At 40.5% G+C, this 24063-nt stretch overlaps 2 protein-coding genes across 2 annotated transcripts in view; both read right to left on the bottom strand.

The window, feature by feature from the left end:
* The window catches only part of PTPRB (protein tyrosine phosphatase receptor type B), a 61800-nt gene extending 61101 nt beyond the window's left edge, over positions 1-699 (bottom strand). The window contains exon 1 of the mRNA XM_050895244.1: positions 645-699. Within this exon, the coding sequence (XP_050751201.1) occupies positions 645-699 (55 nt within the window). The remainder of the gene's footprint in view (positions 1-644) is intronic.
* Positions 700-2512: 1813 nt separating this feature from the next.
* PTPRR (protein tyrosine phosphatase receptor type R) overlaps positions 2513-24063 on the bottom strand; it is a 136036-nt gene continuing 114485 nt past the window's right edge. The window contains exons 9-13 of the mRNA XM_050904872.1: positions 21956-22093; positions 14613-14723; positions 13275-13432; positions 9206-9319; positions 2513-2683 (exon numbers count right to left, since the gene is read on the bottom strand). Of these exons, the coding sequence (XP_050760829.1) occupies positions 2590-2683; positions 9206-9319; positions 13275-13432; positions 14613-14723; positions 21956-22093 (615 nt within the window). The 3' untranslated portion in view covers positions 2513-2589. The remainder of the gene's footprint in view (positions 2684-9205; positions 9320-13274; positions 13433-14612; positions 14724-21955; positions 22094-24063) is intronic.

Below are 24063 nucleotides of genomic sequence, written 5' to 3'. Positions count from 1 at the left end.
ACACTTAAAGATCAACACCAAACACTCAAATGAAGAGAGCTACAATGCATTCATCAAAAAATCCCAAAGTTACCAATGCAAAATCCGTACTTGTTACAGAACATGGAACTGGTTATTTCAAATGCAGCCTCCCTGCCACATCTTGTTTAGATTTTTCTCTTTTTTTAATCATCTCAGTTACTCAAACATTTCCAGCCTCATTAGTTACAAAGTGCTAAACCCAACATGTGTATTTATTTCCCTTGGTTGAGGTTTGTCATCCCCTTGTTTTTACAGATCTGGGTATTTTCTAACTAAGCATCGCAGAAAGCTCCTGGCTCTGGAAGTTTCACAAAGTAGGAATTAAAAATAGGAATCTCCCCTTCGAAGAGCTTGTCCCAAAGCTCAGCTACTGGATTGTCTAGCAGGAGATCTTCTTAAAAAAAAGAAGAGGTATCTATCTCCAGCATAGAAGGAGACAGTTTATTTTCCTTTGGAAAGAAATCTAAACAGAACGGGCTATGTTGGCCCTGCCCCCCATTCCTCTTGTATGAATCCCAGCGAAGAAGTGACTCGGTTTTTGTAAGTCACCAGCTGTGCCGGAGGGCTCTGCTCAGCGGCAGAAAGAGCAATACGGCAGAGGGGAAGTGGGGAGAGACACTTACCTGAGAATGTCAAGGCAAGACAGGTAGAAACCAGGACGTGAAATAAAGAATCCATTTTCCCTCTAGCAACTCCCCATGCTTCTCTTAAAAAAAACCACCTCAGATAAGTGAAGCGAAGGCTAGGAAGGAAATGTGCCTTCACAGGGGGAAAAAGTCAGTGACGAGCACTTCCTTCTATTCAATTGTTTTGGGGAGTTTTACACCACTTTGTCCTTTCATATGATTCTTCAGAGTTTACTAGTTGCTTTATTTTGGAAAAATACAGGCAAAAGAGAGAGAGGTTTTCAAACACCTGGGAAACGAAAAGAGATAATATTGAATCTCTTTAGACTAAAAGAAGAGGGATTATACTTTTGTGTAATTCGTTGCCTGTGAAATATTACAAGTCTGCAGGTGATCTGGGTGGTGCTGAGTAAGTATATACTGTATTATCCAGGGAACAAACACACATTTTTTGTAACTATACGTAATCAAGCAAAATCTTGATATTGATACTTCTAACTCCACAAGTTCTAAAAGCCAAGTGGAGAGGCAGGGAGAGAAAGGGAAGAGGAGGAGGCAAAGCTCTGAGGTCTGCACCTGGTCTTACACAAACTCATCTCGAGGGATCAAGTGATGTTGGTTTTCCCTTCCCATCAGGTGATCCACCTTGCTCCCTGTCAGTGGGAGATTGCCTGTGTCCTCTGGATTGGTTCTCCAGTGGTCTGAAGCCATGATGGAGGCTAACCAAACTGTACTGGGCTGTGCCTGTTTATGGGGGTGCAAGAGTGTGTGGTGCATTAACTACTTCAGGCAAGAATAGAGACTTCAGTAAATATTTTATATCAAGTGTAATTTATTAGCAGTATGAAGCAAAGTCAACATCACTGCATTAAAAACTCATTATACTCTGTAAACAGACCTCCCAGTGCTGTAAGTCATAATGCCAACTTCGCATTTCTCTTAAAAACAAACTCTTACTGAACAGTAAAGGAAACAGTCATAGCAGCATTTTCTTTCTTGTATAAGCTGTCGTGGAACAGTCCATATCACTAAAGGCGTCTATCTCTTACTGAAAGAGATAGAGCAGATAAACAACATAAGCAAAAAAATTCTGTATTAATAAAAGAAAGACAAATATTTAAAATCCTAACCATTTAATATATGCTACAAAGTTTCTTTTAAAAGTAAAATGACTTACACAATTTACAAATACACTGGATTCGGGTCTGTAGCAGAAGCATGTTCTAGGACAATCAACAGTATAGGGTAAATACATACACACTGAATAACAGACATTGTGCTCTGCAACTGCTCTGTAAGACCTACAGTAAATACACATTTAATAGTTAATAGTATGAAGAACATATATTTCCATATAAAATATTAACTGCTTTTGAATATTTTCAAAAACAAGACTTTCAATTTTTTAATTATCTCATCATCTTTTTTTTTAATCCATAATTGAACACTTGCAATTTTAGCAGCAAGAATATTATGTGGCCAAGAAACAAGCTCACCACATAATCAGTAGTAGCACTTTACAGTACAGTTGACAGTCCATTCACAAGACAGTTTGCAAACGTTAAAGCATTTATACACTTGATAAACATTTCTTCTGTAGAAGTTCCAATGTCCATTCGACTGCAGCAGTAGCACATACATACATTCCATATGGCAGATATCAGTATTACAGAATTAAACCCACCTTTAGATATATATGTGAAATCCATGTGTAGTTTCAGTACGGTACCTTCTTTAGAAATCATTTTTGGGAAGCTCACAATACATTCATTTACAGTAAGGGTCCAGCAATCTCTATACTTTTGCCAAACCGTCCACAACCCTTTCAGAAGTTGGCCTCAAAGCCGCTCTTCCCACTGCAGTAAACTCCTTGAAGAAGCTGCTGGTAGGTAATGAAACAAATTACCTCAAGAGACTGACATTTGGTTTTACCCCCTTGGCTTCACTGGACAGCTTCTGCAGAAAGTCTGCTTTCATACAGACTCAGTGCATGGTGCACAAATTCATACTGTTCGCTGGTCTGAACCATTCCACCCCTGAAAAGGAAACAGATCAGAATGAAATCTTATTTCTTAAGAATGCAACAACCTCCAGCCCCTGCCAACCCTGTGACCACCAGATAATACAAGCCCTTTTCTTAATTTTTGACTTAAGAGTTTGCTTGAGTAAGTGGGAGATTTGCCTGAGCAGAAATACTTGCTTCATAACTTACACCATCCAGCACATGCCCAGCATGAACCACCATTCCCGATTCCATCAGGGTAAGAACTAGAGAGGAAAACATCTGGCATCTACATTGTTAAAACCTACATTTCAAATTCAACACATTCAAAGAGAATTTTGCTCACTCACTTGGGCAAGGAAGGCCAGAAACGTGGACGCAGCAATGCTACTGATGGAGCAAGGGAGTAGTCAGAATCTGGCCTTTCATTTTTGTCCTTTACTAAAAATGTAACCTTTGGTGACCCTCAGATCGCCTGTGCAGAGAACAGCTCTTCCTGTCCTCTTTCTAACGCCTACGATGCATCCTGTCTGAACAGCAGCCACCTAAGAAATTTTACAGCAGTGACTCATTTCAGCACCAACAATACAAAAGAGTTTAACTTGACCATAAAAAGGACTAGTTACAGCCAGCGTGGATTAGATGCCTACTTTTAATACATTCACCTGATAACAATCCCTTTGTCAGGTCTAAGCATGAAGATCAAGTCCCACGTACTCCAGTGCCAATTGCACTGTGGTAGGAGGGGGATGATGTCCTACAGGAGGTAGGTGTGGTATTTAGTAAGAGTGGTACCATTCAGCTCTGAAATTAAACTGAGCCTCTTTCTGACAGTACTAAGGTCTTCCAGGTCTCACTTCTCATGGAGTGAAGCCTCAAGTTTACTTAATTCCACTTTCATTATCTCATCTGCCAGGGTATTCAAAGCTACCTACTCGGCTTCTAGAACCAAGCCCCCAGTTCATCCTCAGTGTACCGTGGAGCAGCTAGTTACCTTTGGGGGGATGAAAGACTAAATGGCCTTAGTGGGAAGGAAGACATTAAGATGTGTATTGTATTTGGCCTCAGCTAGATCTTCATTGAAACAATCAAATTTGTGAGGGATTTGGATCCAGAGCAGTGTTGAAGCCAGGCATCTTACAGGAGAAGGTCTGACAAACCCCCATGTGATCCCTTCAGACACCCTGGCAACAAAAGGGTCTACTGATACACAAAGCTATATGGAAAATGGTAAAACTGCCTCAACAAATATTGTCCTTTGGTATTAGAGAATGTTATCTACAACCATAAGGTCCTTTTATTTTCCTCAGTGCTACTGCATGGTTAAATAGCTGTGGCAGGAAAAACATAATTAAAATAATACCTACTTCTTTAAGCAAGCGACCAGCTGTCTGTGCTCCTCCAGTGAGCTCAGGCAACTGTAGAACACCTTTTAGTGAGCTGCGTGTCTATTATGATATGCTATTCCTAGGAATTAAATCACAGGCTCTTAAATGGTCCCATCCGGTGCAAAATGCAGCAGCCTTTTAGCTTTGCCAGCAAAGACATCCACAAATTCATAACTCTTGGCTGCCTGCTGCCTTCAGCTGCTCTCCTCTGTGCCTGTCCCCTGCCTGGAGATCCAGTGAGAGTCTAAAGGTGATGGGAGGGCTTTGCTCTGGTCCTCTGTGCTGCCTAGCCTCCTTCCTTCCTCCTCACTGCTGCGTCCTGCCCTGCCCACGCAACCCCTTCCCAGCCAGCTTCCCTCTCTGTCTCCCCCATCAATGTTCCCCCAAGATGTTCTCTAAGGGAGTGCATTTCCCAGGTTAGATCCGCCCTGTGGAAGGGGTGGAGGAAGGGAACATATCCAGGGAGAAGGACTTGGCAGGAAGAGCAGGTTAAAACAAGTTTGGCTGCACTAGGCTGTCTGTGGGGGTGACCCTTGCTCCTTCCTCTTTGGTGCTGAAGTAACATACAAAATCCCCAAGAAGGCATGGATAAGACTGGCTGGGGCTGAGCTCAGCACTACCGCATTTGCCCTGTGTTAGCAAGCATAACCAAGATGTTATGATGCTTCTGAACCCCGTATGGGCAAACCAATGCACATCCCTGTCAGCTTAGGGGCAGAGGTTCAGACAACTTGGTCTTGTCAGTGCTATTATACACGGGATTCATAGAACCATAGTGTCACAGAATGGTTTGGGTTGGAAGGGACCTTTAAAGATCATCTGGTCCAACCCCCCTGCCATAGGCAGGGACACCTTCCACTAGACCAGGTTGCTCAAAGCCCCATCCAACCTGGCCTTGAACACTGCCAGGGCATCCTGGAACTTCTCTGGGCAACCTGTTCCAGCGTCTCACCACCCTCACAGTAAAGAATTTCTTCCTTATATCTAATCTAAATCTACCTTCTTTCAGTTTAAAGCCATTACCCCTTGTCCTATCACTACAGGCCCTGGTAAAAAGGCTTTCTCTGTCTTTCTTATAAGCCCCCTTTATATATTGAAAGGCTGCAAAAAGGTGTCGCCAGAGCTTTCTCTTCTCCAGGCTGAACAACCCCAACTCTCTCAGACTTCCTTCATAGGAGAGGTGTTCCAGCCCTCCGACCATTTTCGTGGCCCTCCTCTGGACCCGCTCTAACAGGTCTATGTCTTTCTTGTGCTGGGGACCCCAGACCTGGGTGCAGTACTCCAGGTGGGGCCTCACAAGAGCAGAGTAGAGGGGGAGAATTGCCTCCTTGACCTGTTGGCCACAATTTTTCTTATGCAGCCCAGGATGCGATCGGCTTTCTGGGCTGCAAGCGCACATTGTTGGCTCATGTCCAATTTTTCATCTACCAATATCCCCAAGTCCTTCTCCCCTTTGTTCCTGTGCAAGGCTCATGTTTAATAGCAAGGAATTATCTCTGACCCTAAGACATCGGTTTGTGCAAAAGGCTGTGTGGAAGAGCATTTCAGGAGGAAATCTGCTCAAGGAAGGAGGTTTCCTCTCCCTCGTCCCTAGTGCCCAGAAGGGATGTACCCACAGCTACAGCACCTCCGCTGAGTGTGCAGCCTTCGTCCTCTGCCAGCCCACACTGCCAGCTCCTCTGCGAGCTGCTGGGCTCCCTGCTTTTTTGGGACTCTCTGGGGTGTTGCTCGGAAGAAACAGCCCCTGGTATCCTGAGGGCTCAGGGACCGTGACCAGCTCTGCCTGGGCAGCCGTGGGGGAGGGAAGGGTCCTTTACCCTGCCCTCTGGCTTGCTGCTAGTGCAGCTGGATGCAGCCTGCTCCAGAATGAATGTGATGCAAGGTTTGGGATTTTTTTTTTTAACCTGAGACAATTAGTCAAAACACTTAAACAATGAATTGACGCACACTGGAAACTCTTTTCATCCTGTCTGAGGAGCCAAGAGCAAAGTTATCGGACGTCATTCCAAGAATGTGCCTTTAAGGTTAAGAATGTGCAAAGTTTCTCGATATCACACTAAGTCTTGAAGATGCCTCACATCAAACATTTCCTGTTTCTGTTGCAAAACATAAAAAATGAACTGGGAAAAAAAGTAAGCTGAGCAGACCTGTGGGTCTGTCTTTCTATGAATCCACAGAGAGCATGGCTGTATCTCCATCCTGAATCAAGATTTTGAGTGGACGGTCCATTTCCTCATGTTAGCTCAGCACAGACGACTACTGCCAGATCCGTTCACCCCTTAACTTACACTGAACAGCTAAGAAGAAAGTGGCACCTGGACATACCTTACGTAGGAACAGCTCTCTCCTGTCTCATTCCCTGTTGGAGCTCTATTTTAAACTCTGTTTCCAGAGGGGCTACATAGGCAGTTAATTAAATTATTTTTCAGCGTAACTTTTTGCCACCATCTGCAATTTGTCTAGATGCTTGTTTGGTTCTCACGGAGTGTGCTGGGCAATGGGAACGTTTTGGTAAATCACTACAGCATCACTGTGAGTCCCTCAAGCGCAGCTCTTTCCTTTTCTCCTATTGCTCGATTCACTTGGTAGAAATGTGGCCATGGACCCATGTGACAAAAACTTCACACACAAGTGGATACCATTGAGTGTGTTCATTCCATTAGCAGGTCTGCGTTTGGATGGTGCAGCTCTGAGCGTGAGCAAGGCTGGCTGGGAACCTAGTGGAGATGAGGTAGCAGGGATGAAATACTCAGTGTACCTCTTAGGCAGGTTTCTGGCTCCCAGGCGGTCAGATAAAACCATCCTTTTCTGCTGAACTCTCTTTTTTCTGTTTTGTGAGGGCAATCTGATGTACAAAGAGTAAATTTGAGCTCAGCTGCTGGCCAGCATCATGAGGAAGACAGCCTCATCGCTGTTCCTGCTCTGCTCCTAGTTGTACCCCATTGTTAATGTTGGCCACGCTGGTAACTGAAGTTCCACACAGCTATGGCAGACTCAGCTCTTGCAGCCAAGTCTAGTGGGACGTTAAGTTCATTTTGCCAGCTTCGTGCCACATGTAATGACCCTATCTCACAGGCCACCTGCCAATAACCACCATGTCAGGACTGGGTCAGCAGGGGAAGCTGGTCTCATTGAGCTTTGTCTATGTAACGGTGATACTCGACCACTTTATGAACCTGCGATCTGATTGGGCTGGCAGTGGCTACTGTAGTCTTAGGGGCTGCTAAGCTCTGCCTTAGCAATCCTTGCTATAAACTGACTGCCAGGTGAGTAAGATCCATTCTGCAATATGGCCAATTGGAAAAAGAAAAGAAAAAGAGGTTTTGGTTACAGAGTTTTGCCCAGAAAAATGTCTTTAAAAATTAAAACACAGATATACTTTTTGTCTCAGGCAATGCCTGAGAATATGAAGAGCTGAGGCGCCTTAAGGAAGATCTCTGGAGTCTATTTATATAATCTGAAACTCAACAAAATACAGAAATGCGCAAATCACAAGACTTAACAATTTTTGTAACAAGCTTTGTGTCACTGAGATTGCTGTTATGAATGTTTAAATTTGGGTCAGATTTCCATTCTCTTTCCAAGTTTATCTAGGATACTAATACATACAAGAAAGTTCAATAGTCAGATATGCTTGACGAAATTGTGTTGTCAGTTATAATGTTGAAAATTTGGATTATTTTTTCTATAGCTGAAATAATGACATAAAAAATGATGTAGGTGAGACCAGAGTTTGCTTCCACTTCTCTACAATGGAGTGTAAAAGCAATAAGAAAAAGGTTAGCTTATAATAGAAATACTAAAATGGGGGAGAACACTACAAACCTTTTTCAATAAGATGAACAGATAATCAGAACAGAGTGTTGGAAATTTGGAGTTAATAATTTAAAACAGAGTAAGCATTTTTCCCTCAGCTCTTCCATCTTTTTTGTTGCTGAGATTTTTAGGTCAGGAACTCCCATTGGAGAATTTTACACTCCAAGTGGCTCATGTTGCCCTGTAAGGATCACATTACAATCTCTAGTATGATGAAGGCGTGTGGGAGGGGAAGGCAGAGGAGATGATCCATAAACACAGTCAACTATATGGATTCTGGTCCTTCTGCAATTCGTGGTTCCAGTACCTTTCAGAGCTCTTCAGAACACAAAAATCCTGTATTGTCCCTTTGACCTAAGCTCTTTTTCAGCATTTGCACCCGTATGGGTTGTTTCCATTTAAAGAAGAAATGCATGTCAGAGGCAGTTAAGATGCTTGCAAGGAGATTATATGAGCTGGTACCTACAGCAGGAGAGGAACGAGACTTTATTCTTGGCGCAACCCTGTTTATTTACTTTATACAAAATCCTGTTTCCCCAAGCAGAATAAGAAAGAAAAGTACAACCAAACCAACAGCTTCCATTGTGCACAATACCCACATCCTCCTTTCCAACACAAATCTCTCTTCAGCCATGGTTTCACAAAACAAAGCGCTCTGCAACAATGCTGGCTTACAGTGTTCCTGCTCCCAAGCTGTGAATTCAATCAGGGAATTGATCTGACTTAAGAAAATTCTGCAACAAATGCCTTGCTATTTTCTTAAGCTGGGTAAGTTTGCCAACCCAATTCAAAAGGACCCCCAGCACAACTGGGGGAATAGGAACAGCACCAGACTTGGTGCTCGCAGCTGCATAAAGAAACTACACACTGAGTGAGCCTGGATGTCCCTGTCAATCCGGGCTCGAAGACAATCCCTTGCCTCCAGATTGCCCTGTCTCTCTTGTGTCCTAGTGAGATGCTGCAGACAGCAGAAAGCTCCAGGAGGGGAAAAGAGGAGTGCCAAGTGCCCAGCAACCACAGGGTTGCCATCTCAGGAGAATTTCATTCAGTGGAGTCTCACACAGTTTCACCCAGAAAACAATATTCCTTATTCAGGATCTAAATAGAAATGTTACTTTGAATATTCAGCTAATGCTGTCATAAGAATCAGCAGAAGTGATGGCAGCCATTTCATGTAAAGCAACATTCAACTGTGAAGAAGTTTTCAGAATCATTACTGAATCATTACTGATCATTACTGAATCATTTCAGTAATGATTTCAGAATCATTTCAGAATCATTGACTGATTTTAAGAATCACTGACTGATTTATGTTCAAGTAAGTATAAGTATAAGACAGTTCTGGAACTCACCGATCCACTCGTAGCTGGCAGACAATGCTCAATGCATCTACAACTCCCTCTTCCTTCAACTGTTGACAACCGATGGCTGTGGCAATAAAACATCCAGTTCTTCCTATACCAGCACTGAAAAGAAGGCAAAATTTAATAGGGGAATGTAGTTCACAGATCAAAGGAGTTAAGTGGAAAACACCAAATAGATGTGAAAACACTAAAAATACGAAACATGGAATTGCTAGAACCCACAGTTCCTGGGTGCACGTCTAGCAAGGGTAACTTCTCAGCTCACTTTCTTAGAGAGAAATGAAAGGGTGCACTGTTCCAGCAGTCCAGTTGTTGTGGGTAATTTGTGAGGCTTACATGTTTCCAGTTTGCACACAAGTGTATGGTAAGAAAAACAATCTCCATTAGCACCACAAAGTCCAAATAGTCTCTGGCACAGTCCAAGCAAATGGTGGAGATATGCACTGAGATGGGGGAAAAGCCCACCTAAAGGCAAAAGTCAGTGGGGCTTTATGTTTGAAGCCCTCAAAGTATACAAGGGTTCTGCTAACCATACCTCTAACCATGAAGGTAAAAAGGACCTAGAACCATGCTGAAGAAGTTAACTCCCTCTCCTGTGATTCTGCAGGAGCGAGGAGGATTTGGTGCTGTAACTCTCCAGGTTTTCTTGATGCCTGCTTGGAAACAGCCATTTTAGCATTATTTTTACTCCCTGGGCCTCCAACGCTTTTAAGAATCTCTGTCCCACTCTGTTTCTTGCTTAAGTAATGTGGAATTCAGTACAGCTCATCCCTGTCATGCTGCATGACAGGAAAATATGAGGAAAATAGTTAAAACATGGATTCAGGGGTCCAGATCTCCATGCCTGGCTTTATAGCAAATACTTAACCATTTGGTGCCTTGCTTTCTTCATCTCTGCAATGGGTATGAATGCTACCTGCCTAATAAGAGCACTGCAAGAGTTATTTAAATTAATGCCAGGAAGAGTACATTGAGTGTCTCAGATGGAAGCTTGATATATCTGAGTGCAAAGTGTTACCAGGAGTTATGTCCATTTGCTACAGCTGAGACAAATCACAATCTACTCACCACGGAATGAAAGATAGGAGTGCTTTACAGACTCAAGAGCTCTCCCATCTGGAAGTGAAAATTTCCAAGAGGACTCAGCACTATTAAATATATGAGGATGTCTAAGGCAACCATGAGAGGATAATGAGATGTAAACCTGGCAGCGTAAGAAAGGATTGAGTGAGATGAAGATCCTGAGTTGACAGCCTGTCTCCTTGGACATCAATATCTATGGGATAAACATATCCAAAAGGAGAAGGACATAGTTTACAAAGAGGGATTTGGAGAAAGCAATCTAATGCATACCCCCATTCTCTTCCTCAAATATTTTGAAAACCTTGAAAGCGGGGCTAACAAGTTTAAACAATTCAGATGTAAGTGAAGTTAGCTATAATGAAGGGTTCTTTTTTTCCCTTTTTTTGCGGTGGATTAAGTGTTCTTGGACAAGTTCTTAATATGTATTAAACAAAAACTAGGGTTTTCTAATGTATTTTCTTCCTCAGCTCAGGCGTGCCGGTCCTATCTTATTACATAGCTTTATTTCAGACAGTGCAAGATAAAAATGACATTGTTCTTCACTTGCCTGACATTTCTTTCCTGGTATATCCAGAAAATACGGAGAGCTACTTCGAAGTATTTTCAAGCACCCAAACATGGTGTGTATATATATATTTCTATTATATATATTTCCATTTTTCCGTTCTTTTTTAGTTTATGGTGTAGTAGCTCACTCATCATGACTGTGGTCTGTTAATTAGGAGTGTGGAATATTGGACTGTTACGATTTCAGGATTAAGAGATGCAGGCAGCATGCTTTTTATAGAACATATTCATGCACTAGCTGATGAGGAAAGAAAAGCAAAAATTTCCAGCAATAACTATAACTGTGTCAAGTTTCTGAGCATGAAAATTTTATCCCTTATTCTCATTTAAGAAACTCTTACAAGTCCTCCAATATGCCAAATTGCTGGTTCTTCTATGAAGTAGAAAATGGCATTGTGGTCCAGATTCTCAGTCAGCTTGGTTTCACTGACTAAATGGGGCTAAATTAGTTCTACATTTGCAGAATATAATTCTGTGTTCTAACTCTTCCTTATTGATTCAATTTAAATAAAAAAATCTTTTCCCTCTGTATTTGAAATCTCTCAATTAAAACTTCTATTTGATCCTAAACCACCTAGTTGCCATTAAACCCAAATTTATTTTGATGTACTAACTACACATCCAAAGGACAGATTAAGGAGACATTTTCCATATTTACCACATGCTTTCGATGAGTGACATGAGAGGAAACATATACCTTTCCAGTGAATGCTACTATAAAGATTAGTAAAAATTTAAAACTTTCTTCCTTTGGAAATCTGTGTCCTTGGTATGTGTGTAATCAGATTTCAAGGACCAAAACAAATGTTTACTCTTTTTCCTATTCTCTTGCAGAACAGGAACTACTTTGCAAAAAGAAGTCAAGTCCTTCTTATATCCTGAATCCTGAATGGGCTCGTCACTGAAGTGTGTAAGACAGCACCCTATGCTGAAAGGCTACAAGAAGACACGTACAAAAAACTTTTTTTTGTACTAGTGCCATAATTCCCAATATTCAGAGATTATTAAAGCATTTCTGCTTCAGATTAAGGATCATTGTTTGAGTGTGCACCGTAATGGTCCTCTGGAAATAACTGAGAATTGTGCAGTTGTATCTGAGGTCCAAGTTTAAAAGTGTGCACAGGCTCTATGAGACCTCAACTGCAACTCAGATTAAAAGGGAAGAAACTATCTATCTGACTAGAAAATGGAGCGTGAGTTTACCCATTTTGTAGACCATAGTGTAGTGAGCGTATAGATAGCTGAGTTGTCACTGAAGAACTATTAATTTTAATCACAACTGAGATGATATCTGGGTCTTTAATCATGAATAAATTCCTGCTCATGATTACAGACCTGTCATATCACTTATGTCAGAAAGACACTCCGTTCTTCTGAAGACCTTCATTACTGAGGATCCTTACTAGAAAAATGAGACTCTCAATAGCCATCCACAGATTTGTGCATTGTTTAGGGAAACTACAATTCCTGATAAAAAAACTGCACAAAATTTGGGAAAGTTCCTTATTCATCCCATTCTGGTTTTGAAAAATGATGGATGGTTCAAATCTGGCTTCCATTTCTCTAAATCTCCTAAATATGGAGTTGAAAAGAAGTGGTTCAAGATGAAAAGTTCTGTTTTGATGTACTTCTAGGAAAAAAAAGTACTATCCCAACTGTAAGAGATGTATCATCACAGTTATGAGACAAAGCAAGTAAGGAAACGCTGATTTTAATTTTATTTTTTCTGTTTTGCTTCACCTGCTTCTTTCCACCAATATAACAAATCCAGTACTACTTCCTACTACTTAAATTGCAACATGGGGCAATGAATCAATATCAAGCAATAAAATGGAATTTCATTAGAATTATTAGAAGGACATTCTCTGGTTTGATACAATTTGTGTGAATAACACTCTGCTCTTCAGTACTGAATGACACTTTGCTCTTGAGTATCAAACCAACTGCCTTTGTGAAAATGTTCACAAATTTTAGTACTGGTGTGTTTTGGTCTCCAAATTTGTACCTGATGCGTGCTGTTCAAAATTGACTTGCTTTACAACATTTTAGCCAACCAGTCACAAGGTATTGCATCTGACTTTTAGGTATGTAATTATGCAACAAGACTAAAAAGAAAGCAAATCATGAATAAGAAACAGTAGCAAAATAATTTTTCCAGCTGGTCTTTCAGAAACAGAGTTCATTAGCAGAAATGGAGAATGGTTCAGAAACGATTTGCTAGCAACAAGGGAATTCTCTCCAAAACTCAAATCCTCAAATATGAACTGAAAGAGTCAATTAGCATGAAGAGGATCTGGGGAATTTTACTATTCCCCAAATACGTTCTTTGTTTAGGAGGAGGACTGTTTGATGTGATTTGCTGTGGCCTTGCTTTGGGCAGTCATTTAAGAGAAGGATTGCAAATTACCTGCAGTGCACAATGACAGGCCCTCTGCCCAGTGATTCCACCTTGTCCTCTTCTACATCCAGCATGAGCTGCAGCAGAGGCTGAGCGCTGTCAGGGGTTTTGTGGTCTGGCCAGGATGTGTACCAGTAGTGTTTCACACTCCGGGACTGACTCCCTTGCTGAAAATAACATGAAGATTTTATATGCACACTTGTGGTGAACAATTCTTTTTATTTCTCTCAATGTCATGGTAACAAGACAGTAAAAATGTTAAGAGAGATTTAACAATTTTTTTTTATTAGACTCGGAGGATGCAATTGCAGAGAACAGGCGTGCTTCCAGGGACCCAATTGTAAGAAGGGTTTGTGCACCTGAAAACCTAGCTGTTTTTCCAGCTATGTAAGTTCTGCTCTGTCCATCTGACTACTGACTTGCTGACTGTGTTTTCAGTTGGGCATTGTCAGAGGTCTGTGTTAGATCAGCAATAAGATCTAGAGAGATTAGCTTCATCTGGGCTTCTGAATCTCTAAATTATTATATATTTCCTCTACCTTTTAAGGACATTATCATAAGGGTCTGACACTAAAACTACAAGAGTATTTAAGTTAAAGGTGCAGAAGAACTGCCCTTCTAGATTAAACAAACGTCCCAGTTTGTCCAGTTATTCTCTCCAACAGAGGCTGCTACCACTTACTTCAACAAGCAAAGGGGCTAAATATGGGCTAGAGTAATTTCTGTTGGATGATATGAGTTCTGCCCACTTCTCACTGCCCGGGCTGAAACACCAAACAAATTCTCCCGATTCATTATTTATTGTAATGCTCTGTCAGGAGCAGCAGATGATGCAATCCAATAGCACGTAAGTGTAATATAGGGAGTAACTTAGAAGAGGAGCATCTGCCTTATTTTGTACAGTTCATGTTTAGTCAGAACCATGAAAGCATGAAGCTTTCCTTATATATTCCTTATATTTTTAGCTTCTCAAATGGGCTATAGATGCACTCGGCACACAACATGAGCAGCATATCTTTTTCAGAATGATGCTATGCTAGTTCTTTCATTAACTAAAATCCCTTTACATCGCCTTGGCAATGCTAAAAAGGCCTCAAAGCAAATGTAATTCAAGAGAGTGAAGCTTGCACTCTTTTTGAAGCCTTTTTTATTGCCAGAGTGATACAAAGCAGCAATACGATAAGTGTTCCAGCGCTTTGGTCTCAATCATACCTTGCAGCTGTGAGCTTCATAGCTCAGTTACTCCTCCTGTAAAAAATTATGCCCTTTAAAAAAAACACTTTAACTTCATTTAACATTAAAAAAATAAAGCATTAGGAACAATGCTTCTCAGATGCAGATTGTTACCTTTATTGTAAGCTGACGGACAGTATAGTTCTCGCATTCTTGCACACTGTTAACAAGGACTTCAACCTTCCCATAGATTCCTCTTTTTTCTGGCCAATAAAGCACGCATTTCTGGAAAGCAAGCATCAGTGTTGTCAACAAACTGGATCCTGGAGCCATATTCATATCTCATTTTTGCACAGAATACATTTGTCTGGAAAGTTCAGATGAATTCAACTGAGGTGTTATTCATGTCAGAAGCATTCCTAAATAAGATATTGCAGGGTTCTTAATGAATGACTTAGGCCTGATTTTCAGGATCTGAGTTTTTCAAGTATGGATCTCTATCACTGAACACTTTGAACAGCTGTTTTTAGTCTTAAAATCTCAATGAAGTTCAGTTAAAGGAATTATTTTCCACATTCAAAATTAAAGATTCTTTTTCCTAGAACATTCTTTAATTCATAGAATTAAATTTATAAAGTTTACGCTTTCCAAATGGGATTTCCTTCTGAGCAAGAGATTCAGAATTCATCCTCTCCTCACAAGACTTTTTATCCTCTTTACTTTCCTGAGCCCTGATACAACAAAGCATATAAATGTGCCCTTAGATCTTACTGAATTCAATGGGACTTAATGTGCATGTTAAAGTATTTTGCAAAATCTGAGTTGTCTACTATATAACTTACTGGAAATGAATGTTAAAAAAATCTATCAGTCTTGCTAGAGCTACACAAAATTATATACAGAATTCTTAATGAATCAGTACTGTTATACTATTTCAGCAATGTATCTGACAAGCAGCTACTAAAAAGGAGAAGAAATAGTATTTATAATATGAACCATTTTATTTTTCCCCTGCAATAGTTTGCTTATCTTTAAGTCAACTGCAACTTCATATTCATTTCCATTAAAGTATCTCTATAGTTTATCTGAAAGCAAACATCGCTGTTGTATAAATACTTCTCTAAAAATAGATGTTTATTACCTTAAGAGTGTAAGGTGTTTGAAAGCCACATTTTCTGAAATAATGCTGGCCAATCTGACTTGTTCATTAAATTAAAAAATATCCAACAATTAAAGAAAAACTTCTTTTTAATATCCAATGCACAGCTAAAAAAACCACCAAGAGAACAGACAGTTCTACAATAATAGGAATCCCAGAAAGAACTTGTTTGTATTTCCTCACAAACTCTTGCTGAAGAAACTGGTATATATTTAGACAGTAGCCTACATTACACAACAAAATGAAACAATCCCTTTAATATAATTAGTTGCCATAAAGCATAACTCCCAGTAAATCCTGCTAAAAATGATCCAGGAAAAAATACCAGTGAAATGCAAGGCTTTACCACCAGGTGTGATCTTTAAGCTGCTACTCTACTTGATAACCCAATAGCTGATTGAACCGAATCATCGCTGTTGTATAAATACTTTTCTAAAAATAGATGCTCATTACCTTAATAGTGTAAGGTGTGTGAAAGCCACATTTTCTGAAATAATGCTGGCCAATCTGACTGGTTTCGTTCAAATCCTGTCTTTTGCAGAATTACTCGAACATCCTAAATTTGCTGTCTCCCCGAAGACATCAAGAATGGCAATAAAATACTCAGAAATTTGTACGAAAAAAAAGTGTTCACAAGTTCCACAGTCCCCCCATGTGACACATATAGCTACTATCATCTGCAGATCTGCTATTCATGCCCCTCCCTGGGAGTGTAGTTTTCAGTGCTAATATGGGAAAAAGAAAAGTCTAAATACACAATTGTACCCTGACAATCAACAATAGTTGAGTCAACCCCTGAGACTTCTTGATAAATGCGAGCATGCGACGCTCACTACAAAGCCTTCAGGCACTCCAGAAGAGTGTTTTTCTTGACTCTTTCCCAGAACTAGAATTGGCAACTTGCGCTGGGTGGACAATGAAATGGGGCTGTTCATTAAAATAACTTTCATTTAACAGTCTGTCTACATTTAGTGAGATACAATGGATTATTTTTAACACAGTCTCCGTGCATCTTTTAAAAATACCGTTTGTTACTGCTTTAAAAAATAGCCTTGAAAACGGAGCTGGGATCAGCTGGTTCAGGCACTGCTAAGGAGACAGATATTTGGGGGAATTAACATGTTTTTGAAAGTTAATTGTAAAAAAGGGATAAAGATAAATATGGGATGGATAAAGATATCAGACATAGAGAAAATAATATAGAAAATCCCAGGAGCATCGGCAAAAAGAATGAATTGCCTCAAGCTATTACTTGAACCTAAAAGAAAATTCCACTGGTCTCAAGTAGGTATATTTTAAACCTGTTCAAAAGCCAAACACAGTGGTTGAGAAGGCTACTCTCTAGCCTCATGTCTGTAATCGGTGAAAGCTTATCGCATATAGTATATATCAGAAAAAAGGAAGAATTCACTTGTTCTTATCACCACATAGTCCTCCACCTCCACTCTTTGTCCTGGTCCTGAGTCTGTTCCTTCCTCTTCTTTCAGGCCGCATAGTTTCCCTTTCAGCATATTCATCTGTAACAGCACTTTCTAAATAAGTCACGTATTTTGTGAGCTTGGGGTTGAACGTACAATCCTCTATGTAGTCAGCAAACATATAACAGCTATAAGCAGGATTTTTTAAAAGATGCTTAAGCTCAAAAAAAAAAAAAAAAGAAATCCTAACCAACTTCCACGGCAGCCAGATGCCTGGGAATCTTACTTTCACATGGAAAATCTCATCTTCCTGCCATCTTTCAAATTCCCCCCTTCTATTCATTTCCATTGGTTAGCTTTTTGCTAATAAATGATTATTTATTTCTGATCTGCTGCCTGACCTTTTTTTTTTTTTTAAAAAAAACAACATTCCTTGACCCGAACAGGAAGTTTATACAAGAAACAGTATCTCGCATGACCTTTAATTGATTTCAGCCTTTGCACTTCCCCCTGTGACAGGGCTGCAGGCTTAGGCTCCCTCCATCCCCTGTCCTGTCTCCTTGCGTGCCCCATCCCATGCCCGCCAGGTGCCAGGCTTCATGGGACCGCTCCTGAGGTGGATCTCCATAACTGAGTAGGATCCGGCCCTGCCTCGGACTGGGGCTGGCACCTGCTATTTGCCACGATCGGTCTGTGCTCAGGAGCACAGGCTTTTTTAACTTGCCAGAAGTGCTCCTATCGCAGCCTGGTCCCCCAGTTCTGCTGAACGGATGAAGGCTTTCTCAGCTGACGTGTTATCTACCTGCTTTACTTTCCTTGGATTTGGACTCTGAACAAAATTAGTTTAACAATTCTCAAATATTTGTGAAGCTGCTTTACTTCAGCTCCACTTCTTGTTTATTTTTCCATATAGCTATGCCAACAAATTTACACATCAAATGTCCCAATAACCAGGCCAACACACAACAGTAATGAATAATTACAACAAAGCTTCAATTCCAGAATCCCTTTTTACTCCTGCCCTCTATTTAGTGTCACTAGTAACTCAAGCATGAGAGGTATACTTTAAGAGGGCTTGCGGGATTTGCCTTCATATACTAAAATCCTCGAAGTTAGGACCAAATCTTCTTAAGTTTTTCCAAAACCTAAGACATATCTATGGTGCCAATACTTAACTTAACTAACAAGTAATCTTCAAAGAGGCTTATGTGAATTCTGTAAAAGGTAGGATTTCTGAATTCCAAAATCTCCTTTGCTATGTGTGGATAAGCGTGGCTGTGGACCAACTGAGGGAAAAAATGTTACATGAAAAATAATATGAGCTTTAAACAGTGAGTTAACAAGATTGTCCTAGATAATTACTGACAACAAGATTTACATTATCTGAGTTGAATAAACACACATTGTTTAATGCATCTGTCAGTACTAGTCCTTTGTTCTTGCAGAATGCTGCACAGTATTCTTTATTTATGCTTCCCAAATATGTTTGCTGGTTAACAGGTAACGTTGCTAGTAAGTTTTGAAGGCAAACTAAATGTGTATTATCTATGGAGTACACAGCATAACTACAAAAAACAGCTGATACAACAGAAGTCTATAAACTTCTCTATAAAATTATACAGAAGTCTATAAAATTCTTACACTCCACATATTTGTCTAATTTCCATTGCTCAGTTGTCTTGACTAAACTCAGTAATATATGAAGTTTATATGTGCCTCATGGATGAAGCTTTGTAAGATCGTGTCCTAAAATATTACTACAGAATTAGAGATGGTCACCTTCAGTGGGTGATTTATCTCCTTCTCTTAGAGTGGGATGGATCACCCTCTGGAGGTGACTACTGCTCTTCAATGACCAGGGAGGGTACCTAGATCACTACATGAGATATTAACCCTAAAATTATAGCCTAGAATTCCAAGTTTCTCATTATTCAGGCAGAAGCTCCTTTGCTGTGGACTCTTCTTGCACAGGAAGATTTCCAATCTTTTCAGACATCATTATGTAGTTTTGAGGACAGGTTTTACAGATTCTGCTTAAAATACTCACAGCACCCATAGTTCCTTCAGCATTATTCTTGCTTACAAATCAATCTCCTTTTTTTAATCAGACTTCAAAAAGAAAAAGAAAATCCAATAATTTAATGCTCCACATTTTTTTCATACAGCTGAAATGAGTATTTTGCTCAGCACTCTACTTTCATATTATATCTTCATCTATCTTACAAAGACTGTTACCACAGCGAGTCTTAAATATTTTTTCATCTCATGGAAGGAAGTGACTCTATAGAAACCTTTGTTTATCATCACTTCACACGATTCCCATTGTTATTGCAAATTCATCACATCAGTATATTGAACTAGGACACTAATGTCCCAGATAGTTTTACTTATGCTAAATAAATGAATTTATTGTTGAGATTAAGCTTTTTCATGTGTCTCTCATTTGAGAGCTCCCTCATTATAAATTACTTTATACAATATAGTACATTATAGCTCAAATGGAGGCTGACTGATGTTATACCAACTGAGGAATGGGGCCTATACCTGAGAGTCAGGTATGGGGGTGTATTTGTGCAGGGGTGGATGCAGATGAGTGGATGAATACACTTTCAAATATGAAGGTATTTGTATGTGTGTATACTGCAGATGTACCTCTCTGAAAATGATGGAAATAAAGCAGACCACGGAGAAGAAAAAATATCAAGTGCTATTATACTAGATAACATCTGCTCTTGCCTTCCCTATAGAGAGCAAATACTTTAACAGCGAAGTTAATATGCTGAGCATAGCCACTAGCTAAGCTGTTTTCTTCTCAATAGCAACCAAGGTTTCAGGAGGAACCCGCTAACGGTGGGAGAGTTCCTAAGGTTTCTAGACAGGGCAGGACAGCTTGTGCAAACACAGCCTCTCTATATAGCCTGGGAACGATTTGAGATTCCCCGCCCTTTCTATTAGGAGGAAATTACCACTGCCAGGCCACACCAATGCGGATAAACAGCAGTGCCTAGAGCCTGCGTAACTCAGGTAAACACAGGGCTTCCTGACACAATGGAAACCACTGGGCACTTCTTTCAAGTCATTCTTCTTACACATTGTCAGATGTGAGTGTTTAAACAGTCAGCATTTCCTCAGTGAAATACTTATTCTTTTGGCCAGTTAGGCTGGGGTAAGTCTTCTACATTTTCAGGAGTAATCTTTTTAAGGTAGGCTTCTGGAAACTTGTTTGAACAGCCTAGTGCAAAATGGCACCTAGTTTGGAAATACGCCTTGGGATATTTTACAGGACCAACCTACTTTTTACATATAGCTTTCTTAAAATCCACTGGATTTTAAGTTCATGTTAGAAGCTCAAACTCACAGTGACAAAAGGCCAAGCAGCAGTCAAGGGCAGAAGAAAGAAAAGTATGTCTACTGAGTCCACGTTTAAATGGAGCAGTGAGTTTGAGCCCTGGGAACACACTCAGGATCTTGGTCCCTTGATCACTCAGACTGGGAACTTTGCCTGAATAAACTCTGTTTCTCTATCGTCACATGCATCTGAGTTTGAAGAGCAGGGGTGTGAGCGGAGCAGGGGCAATATGGCCCTGGTGCTTACCTGGCAAGGTGCTGAGACTTGGTTGAGGCACCTACCTGGAGTTGAGAATTGCTACCAAGTCTAGCAGTTTGGACTCAAGAAAAAAGTCAAACTCCTTTATGTCTGTCTCTTTCTTGTCCACAAGCTCTGTAAACCACTTCTTTAACATTCAGTCTTCCAGAACAGAGCTTTGTGTTGGCCCTCTGCATGGGACAGTGATTTTCGTTCCTAATGTCTGGCAGTCACAAATATGGAGTCTGGCACTATCAAGGAAAGCTTGGCAACAATTTGGATGAATACTAAATAAAGCTATTAAAGATGTAGTTGGGAATTGATCCAAAAGTCACAGAATGTATAACAGGCAGTTAGATGGCCATTAGCAATTAGAATGCAATTGTCATCTCTACTTGGTGCTAAGGTAAAGAGCCACGTATTTCCATTCTGGCTAAGTCCCTCCATGGTATTGGCATTTGGGAGCCCAAACTGTATTTCTGGGATGGTCCAGAAGATTTGTAATTTCTGGAATGGATTCAAAACCTGCCATTATAGCAAAGTGCAAACTTCAACCATATAAGGAAACTTCTAATCATAATGAGTCCAGAGAAGGGCCATGAAGATGATCAGAGGACTGGAGCACCAATCCTATAAAGGAAGTCTGAGAGAGCTGGGGTTGTTCAGCCTGGAGAAGAGAAAGCTCTCGGGACACCTTTTTGCAGCCTTGCAGTACCTAAAGGGGGCCTACAAGAAAGCCGGAGAGGGACTTTTTACCAGGGCCTGTAGTGATAGGACAAGGGGTAAGGGCTTTAAACTGAAAGAAGGTAGATTTAGATTAGATATAAGGAAGAAATTCTTCACTATGAGGGTGGTGAGGCACTGGAACAGGTTGCCCAGAGAAGTTGTGGATGCCCCATCCCTGGCAGTGTTCAAGGCCAGGCTGGATGGGGCTTTGAGCAAACTGGTCTAGTGGAAGGTGTCCCTGCCTATGGCAGGGGGGTTGGAACTAGATGATCTTTAAGGTCCCTTCCAACCCAAACCATTCTATGATTCTATGATTCTTTATATACCAGAAATTAACAAGAAATACAGAGGTGACGAACAGATAAATGAGGTGTTTCTTAAAAAATTATGAATCCAACAGCACAGATCCAGAAAATGGAATTCCTTTTTGTCTTTTTTTAATACTTCTCTTATGATTGCTATGCAATTGCAGTTGGTGTATTTGGCTACCCCAGCATTACTTTTCACATTGCCCATTACCAGAGTATTTAAGAGCTGGTTATCTGCTAGCTTCCTTCCATATCTGCTAAGGTTCTTTCTACAGTACGCAGCCATAGGAATAATTTCTCAGTTTGGCTAGTTGTCATACCTCATTTTTTTCTTTCAGCTTTGTGATCATAACAATGACAGGGCTGTCTTCTTGCCAAACCATCTGCCAGAAATCATTCACGGTATTAATCATGGGTCCCTGAGTTGCAATGAAAGCCTTCTCTTTACCTCCATATCCCTGGTTTAGAAACAGACACAAAAGCATTTACTTTAAATTCATGCAGTCGACCAAAATTGCAGGTGAATGTTCTAAAAAGGCAGCAAAATGAATCTGGAATTAAAAAAAAAAAAAAAAAGTTATCTGAACGGAAAGCAGTTATGCCTAACAATAGAGCAGATCAGAAATTTTTCAGTAGAACAGTTTTTCCTCCGGAAACTACTGATTCGATGGACTGAAATGGTCCTGAGAATACATCAAACCCTCTCAAATTTCCCTGCTTACTTGGCTGCTTCTAGCTTACTTTGTTCTCCAAGTTGTTGGGGCTTTCCATCATCCAGTGGTACTTTAATCCATGATTTATATTGCTGCAGTGTTTGCAAGATAGTTTACAGTCAACAAGCCACAGAAAAAAAATGAGAACTATAAAACTGGTTTCTATGACGATTTGTGACAGGAAAAAAGATTTAAAATACATGAATGCTTGTGGAGTCAAAGACTCTGCTATGCATCTTTGCTAAGGGAGAAGCGCCTTTATGAGACCTTATAGGAGGGATAGCATATCAGTATAGGGAGTTCCGAGACACACAAGTGTATAGGAGGTCAAAGAAAGGTCAGGCGAACAGTGGGGAAGTAGAGGAAAGGGAAAGGCAAGAAGAAATGGGAAAAAAAAGAGATTGCCTTCTTATTTTTCGGGTGAGAAGGAGAACTTGTGAGTTTGTGCAGTGACAGGGTGCCCAACAGTAATGCAGATCAGGAGAGCCTGGCAATGTATGAAGGGGATGAGTGTATGGAAAACGGCTGGAGGTGGTGCGGGAGCCTCTAGCCATGGGTCTTATTTTGGGTGCCTTTCTCCCTGACAGCTGTTACTCATTGCATGAACCAATGGGACAGATCCTCAGCTGGTATAAACAGTCCTCCTTCTACTCACCAATCTGCCTGAACATTGTCAAAGACAGGACTGTCAGGATCCCAGCAAGCCTAATGATATTGCATACACGGATGTGAAACTCCATTTCATCGCTGGATTGTATTTTTTCTGCAGTTGCTGACAGTTCAACTGGTATTAGCAGCAGGAGAAATCACCATATGTCGGCCTGAAGGGTGGTGGCATGGTGAAAAGGGAGACCTCAGAGGACTCAAAACATGGCCTGGCTGATGGAAGAGTTGCTCTCCAAAGAGAACTGCTATGCTTAGTTACATGATGATGGCTTCATACGAAACAATGAAAGCACAGGATGTAAAGTGAGGCAGGGTAAGGGGCATGGGGGATGTGTACGTATATATTCATGTACTGTTTTTTAAATAAGCAACATCATTGTAGAGCTCTGGGGCCAAATTTCAGTTGCACTATTACATTTATTCCAGCTGAGGATCTGGTACATAACTCTTATCAAAACATTTAATTTTGCAGGTAGAGGACTACACTCCTAAAACATGACTGAAGTAGTTTCTTAGTAGTCTATTCAGCATACACTGTGCCACGAGTTCAAGAGGGCTCTGTGTGTGTGTGTGTGATCGAGGATTATAATGTAGCGGACACTTAGAATAATGCTTTCCAACAGGGTTCATGCTGGTAAAGTCTTTGTATCATGTAACCATTCAATATAGGGAGTAGAATGTGAACAAGTGTGTGTGCTGGTGCACATGTGGATATTTAACACATCTGTTTATGCTCCTTTTCACAAACTTGTTACAGTATTTATTTAATTACTTAACTGATGATTTCAGGACTATCAATTGATATAGTTATGCATGGAAAAAAAACCATCATCACTGAGCTTGTTTGTGGATAACATGACTGCAACCATACAGCTTATATTGCTGTTGACTCTGATCTTCTCTTTACCAAAATACCGGTATCTCTGTTGCTGTGAAAAGGTAACCCTCTTTTCCTTACTGTAAGGCAGCAAGACAATATTAAATGGTAAATACTGAAGTAAACAAATAGTAATGCATGTGATTCTTAATGTTTTTTATAAACTATTTGA

This window comes from Gymnogyps californianus, chromosome 1, assembly GCF_018139145.2.
Source record: "Gymnogyps californianus isolate 813 chromosome 1, ASM1813914v2, whole genome shotgun sequence".
Lineage (NCBI taxonomy): Eukaryota > Metazoa > Chordata > Aves > Accipitriformes > Cathartidae > Gymnogyps > Gymnogyps californianus.
This window is presented reverse-complemented; position numbering and strand designations above follow the sequence as displayed.